We start from the raw sequence: 6107 nt of genomic DNA, 5'->3' as shown, positions 1-6107 counted from the left end.
TTTCTTCAAATTTGGAGCCATTGATGCGCAGTACAGTACATCTTCCAGGTAAAATTGATTACTCACGTTACAGTAGCTGAAGGCCACCCCCCCCCCACGCAGTTGACTAATTTTTATGAAAAAATTCGTGTTTTAACAAGTTGTTTTTTTCTCCAAAAACCCCAAAAATTACGAAATTTCTTTATTTTCACCTTTCATCTTTAAAGACCAATGTCTCAGGTAAAACTAAGTTGATCAAATTTTACACATAAGAAAGGAACATAAGACCGTTTTGAGTTGTGTGTCACAATATATATATATATATATATATATATATATATATATATATATATATATATATATATATATAGATATATATATATATATATATATATATATTTTTTTTTTTTTTTACTGTTAGAAGTAGTGTATACTTTTAAAGATCTGCAATGCATTTTAGGGTGTTGTCATGTTTTTTGTCTGTTTAGTGCATATGTAGTGCCTAAATTGCTCTAATTTATGACTTGTACAGTTAGTGTAGGTCATGCATTTTGTGTTTCAATTTAGAAATGCCTCCAAAGAAAGAAGTTAAATGCTAATGGGGATATTAAAAAATCGAATTGCCAGTCTTCCTCAAGTAGGCAAGACATATTCTGAAATCCACAAGTTCCTGAAGGAGAAAATTCCTATTTCTCTGCATACCATAAAGACGATAGGTCGACAGTTCCATAAAACTGGTTCTACTGCAAGGAAGAAGGGATCTGGTAGGCCAAGAGCCACAACAAGTAAAGATGATAGGTGACTGAAATCATTAGTTCTCCAGGAAAGAAAGATAAGCCTGGGGAAACTGTCAGAGTTCAGAACTGCTGAAAACAAGACTTCCCAGAAGGACAATCACAAGAAGGTTGACTGATGCTGGTTTTTCCTCAAGAAGATGAGCTAAGAAACCTCCATTATCGAAGAAAAACCATTCAGGGCAGATTGCACTTTTTGGCCAAATATGGGAACTGTGATTTAGACAGGTTTCAGAGAGTTATGTGAAGCGATAAATCAAGATTTGAGCTTTGCAGTGATGCCCCAGAACCTTTCCTTTGCAGATCTGAGGAGAGATTCAACCCTGAATGAATTTCAACAACCGTGAAACATGGAGGATGTGGAATCGTGGTCTGTGGTGCATTTTCGTCTGCTGGTGTTGGTGAGCTGAAAAGGTGTGAATAGTCAATGACTGCCAAGGAAAAGCAGAAAATATTAGAGAAAGCATTACTTCCCAGCCTCCAAAAGTTATTTCCTGGAGAGAAAAAGCAAAGAAATCATTTTTCAACAAGATAATGCCCCTGCCCATACGACAAAAGCCACAAAAAGTCAGGTCAGGTCAGGTATGGGAGCATGCGCCAGAGCAACGGGTCGCTGCGTCCACTTTCCGCCGGTACTCCAGGGGTCTCTGTCCGGCCATCCCCCAGGCAGATGCCTGGCACATCCCCATCTCCTTGAGATGCTGATCAACCTGCTGCAACCATGAGGTACGTGGTTGGACCATTGGCCTCCTCCACTCAAGAGGCTCCATCGCTGAGTGAATCTGATGAGCAGGATCAGCGCCAGGAAAACGACCCACATGTCCAGACAGCCGCAGCTGATGCTCATGGAATATACAGGTAACAAATCTCATTTGAGTCTCTCAACAACCGCTCGTTGGACACAAAGTCCAACCAGCGATAGCCAAGGATTCTCCGAAAAGACCTGGTATCAATGGAATCAAGTCTCCATCTCAGATCCTTGGTCAGAGTCCAAGTCTCACATCCGTAGAACAAGACTGGAAGCACCAAGGACTTGAAGACTCAGACTTTTGTCCTGCACAGGTACCGGCAGCACCACACTCCATGATCCCGTGAATCCATGACTCCCAAGCCTGACCCAGATGTCCATTGACCTCTGGCTCACAGCCAGCAGCGATATGAATATCACTGCCAAGGTAAGTGAATAGCTCCGTGACCTCAACATCCTCACCACAAACAGGTACAAATAAGAGAGCAGCATCCAAGATGTCATTGAAAGCATGGATCTTCGTTTTGACACAGAAAACCTGTAATCCCAGCGGCTCAGACTCTTTATTCAGCACCTCGAGGGTCCCCAAAAGTATGTCCAGAGTCTCTGCAAAGATGACTGCATCATCTGCGAAATCAGGTCAGAGAGTTCCACATTCCCAAACGATGCACCGCAGCTTGATCTCTCAGACATCCTCCCTCGAATCCAGTCCATACAAGCACTGAAAGGTGTGGGAGCCAGGACACACTCTTGACGTCCTCCAGGAACAACTGGAAATAAGTCAGAGATGGTACCATCACATCTCACAGCACTCTCAGTACCAGAGTATAGTTCAGACATCAGATGGATCAGTCTTGGTCGCACCCCATGAAGACCAAGAATCCTCCAGAGGGCATCCTGATTCACTGAATCAAGCTCTTTACAGAGATCAACAAAGGCTGCAAGCAGCCCTTGCCAAAACTCTCATCTATGTTCGGTGAGGACCTGAAGAGCAAGGATACGGTCAATCGTTCAGCTCTTTGGTGTAAAGGCTGACTGCTCTCTACACTGGTACTCAAGCAGATGGTGGCGAACCCTATCAAGAATTATAATTATATTAATTATCTGAATCACCATAATTCACCAAGAATCACCATAATTATCCGAGCAAAGACCTTGCCCGGCACCGAGAGCAGCGTAACCCCTCGGTAGTTGTTGTAGTCTTGGCGATCACCCTTCTCTTTCCAGAGAGGGACAACAAGGCCCCTCTTCCAGTCAGTTGGGATGATGCCTGTGTTCCAGGCAGAGCACAGAACTGCATGCAACGACACGAGTGCAGCATTTCCACCAGCCTTGAGAAGTTCAGCATGGATGCCACAGATCCCAGGAGCTTTACCCCATTTCAACCGATTCACCGTAGCCTGTGTTTCCACAAACGAAGGTGGATCACAGTTGATTGGAGGGTCAGCAATGGGGATAGTAACACCGCTCAACAGCTGGTGGATCAGCCTGTTACAGCCACTTAAAGTAATCAGCCCTTCGCTTCAGATTCCTCTGTCAAGAGCCCACCACCCTCTGCTAAAACTGCAGTACATCGAGGGATGGGCTTGGACGAACGCAATGCATGAATTGCCCCGTAAGCAGGATGAGAATCACTTGACCACAGGTGATGCTCTACCCCCTCACAGATTCCTCGCACATAGGCCACCTTGTCCACCCTGAGCGCACATACAGTTTTATGCCTCAATTCACTGAACAACTCAGCTCTGCCATTTTGCCTGGCCCTGCAACTCTGAGCAATGATATCCAGTGTTACTTGAAAGACAAAATTCTTCTTCACCCTCCGGTGAGTTCCAAGACATCTCCCGGCAACATCAGGGACGGTGGTCTTGAAGGTACTTCACAACTCTTCAGGATCCCCCAAAGCACCCAGACCCACCAAATCTCCACTCAGCCTGTTCGCAAACTCCTCAGCTACCCTCTCATCCTTGAGCTTGCCAACATCCAGCTTCCACTGGGATGGTACCATTCTCCTGGATTTAAGCTGTAACTTAAGAGTTGCTACAACAAGTCTGTGGTCAGTATTGAGGAACTGACCACTCTGATAGACCCTGCAGTTCTGCATCATCCACCCTCCAACGACCATCAACGAGCACATGGTCTATCTCCTTTGCCACACCGCCAGTGTTTGAAAACCAAATCCAGCGATGAGCTTGTGGGCGCTGAAACCATGAACCAGCCACACCAAGTCCATGACATCTTGCAAAGTCAAGGAACTTAGTGCTATTCTGGTTCACAGTTCCAAACCCATGGTGAGCAACACGTCTCATAGCCATCCCTATCAGTTCCAGTCGATGCATTTAAATCCCCCAAGACTAGAAGAGTAGTATCTTGCCTGGGGCACTGATCAACCAAAGACTTGAGCGTGACATAGAATGCGTCTTTCACGGTAAGATCACTTGCCTCAGTCGGAGCATAAACAGAGACCAGGGAAATGACACCCAAGGAGTGACGAATCCTTCGTCTAATAATAAGCTCGTTCACCGGTGTTACCTCAATTATCATTGGAGTCAGCTTATTGGACACAGCTGCAGCAACTCCTTGGGCATGGTAACCATCAGAGCGAACAGACTGATAGTAGGTGTAACCACCTGCCATGAGCTCACGACCATCCGGTCTCCAAAACTGATGTCCAAACGCTTGAGCTCAGATGATAACAGAGACAGGTGATCATCCTCTCTTTGGGATAGGACATTCCAGGCACCCACTCGAAGGGACCGCCTCGCGTTAACCCAAGAAGACCGCCATCTGGTGAACAATACCTCAGCACCACCCAGACAAACACTCCCGCAATCTGACCCGGGAATGTTACCCTGTGGTTTCTTTCCTATCATCAAAGATTGGGGGTCCCGAAGGCTTTGCCCCAATCCCGTCGTCCGGTGAGCTGCCCTGTGGAGGACAGCTGCACAGGAGTGGGTTTTCCCACGGAGCGGGTTTTCAGATTTCTTTGTGCTTTTGGAATGTTTTGTGGAATGAAGGGTTTTACGGTGGCCGGAGGGCAAATCCTACCACCAACCTCTTCATGAAAAGTAACGCAAATGCAGGAGGACGTCCGCAGACACAGTTGGGCACAAAAAGTGGTTGGAGAAAAAGTCCCTGAAACTTATGTTCTGGCCTGGTCAGAGTCCCGATTTGAACACCATCGAGAATCTTTGGGCCGACATTCAGCACAAACTTATTGCAAGGATATTTGCAAATTCTGATCAACTTTGGGAAGCTGTCAAACATGAATGGGACAATATTGACATTTCACATTGCAAGAAACTGTCTGAAGGTTTGACCAAAAGACTGGATTATTTAAAGAAAGCTAAGGGCCAAGCTCGTCCATACTGATTTGTGCAGTCATTTCTGCATGTTCTGGTATTTTTTTTTTTTTTTAATGGCATGGTAAAATAGTGATGAGAAAAAAAAAAAAGGAAAAAAATTGACGACTAATTTTTTTTGCCTCAGAGTGCAATGTTGTAACTCAAATTTGGTAACATTCAGACAAGATTTTTGAAGGAATTTATACAAATGTAAATTTGACACTTCCAGTCACATGATCGGCATGACCTCGTAAATGTAACATCAGGACCCTGTCCTCATATTGTTACTCAAATTTGGTAGCATTCTGACTGGTGGATGTGGAGAAAAAGGAACTTTGAAGGAATTTACATGATTTTTCAAAAAAAGTTGACCAATTTGGCCATTTTGACACTTATGGCCACGTGATCAGCACGACTTGCGCAATTTAACATTTCAACCCTGGCCTAATGCAACCCAAATTTGGTAGCATTCTTACTTGTGGGTCTGGAGAAGATGATATTTGAAGGAATTTACTAAGTCCATTTTGACCTACTTAAACTCACGTGACCGGAACGAGCTTAGCAATATCCGTTTACCAGTGAGGAGCGGAACATTGCTGCCACATTTCAGCTGGATCGGTCCCGTGGTTTGGCCTGAGAATTTGAAATAGGAGATGGACGGATAGACGGACAGATCATGCATGATCACAATACCTTATCTGGAATTCCAATTCCAGTAAGCTAAAGATGGCAAAATTTCAAACCCCCACCCAATAACCCATAGACTCCCCTTCCGTGCACCCTCTCCTCCCTTAATTTCCTTCTCTCGACAAAGTTTACATGACCCTTGTTTGACTACACAACACCAGAAATTATTGTTGAAATCATGATTGATGTACATGCGAACATTTAATTTTTTTTTTTAATTTCTGACCCAATAAAATAATCCTTGTGTGGTCAGGCCCGATCTCCCCTGAACAAAGTACAATCAATGGCAGCTCACCTGGCTGGGGAACTATGTGGTACTTGTGCATACAATGTTGGTCTGTAAGGCTGCGCTCCTCACACAACTGGTGCCCAGCAGTCCAGAATGCCATGCAGTCCTCATGAAGCTTATTCAAATAGAACTGGCTTGCCGGCCCACGTGCCTGCTGCCTGTACATCATTCGTGTGCACACACACACACACACACACACACACACACACACACACACACACACACACACACACACACACACACACACACCTTACTTAATGTTCATA

The 6107-nt window shown here is 44.9% G+C and overlaps 1 protein-coding gene across 3 annotated transcripts in view; it reads right to left on the bottom strand.

Annotated features, from left to right (window-relative positions):
• SMG8 (SMG8 nonsense mediated mRNA decay factor) overlaps positions 1–6107 on the bottom strand; it is a 55245-nt gene that overhangs the window by 23836 nt on the left and 25302 nt on the right. For all 3 annotated transcript variants that reach the window (XR_015057693.1, XR_015057692.1, XM_085879436.1), the window contains exon 6: positions 5848–5999. Coding sequence is in view for 1 of the 3 variants with exons in the window: in XM_085879436.1 (XP_085735562.1) it covers positions 5848–5999 (152 nt within the window). In the remaining 2 variants the exon portion in view is untranslated. The remainder of the gene's footprint in view (positions 1–5847; positions 6000–6107) is intronic.

Source organism: Eptatretus burgeri, chromosome 4 (genome assembly GCF_056783735.1).
Source record: "Eptatretus burgeri isolate ZD-2024b chromosome 4, Ebu_testis_v1, whole genome shotgun sequence".
Taxonomy (NCBI): Eukaryota; Metazoa; Chordata; class Myxini; order Myxiniformes; family Myxinidae; genus Eptatretus; species Eptatretus burgeri.
The sequence above is the reverse complement of the archived record's forward strand: the minus strand, read 5'-3'. Positions and strand labels throughout refer to the sequence as shown.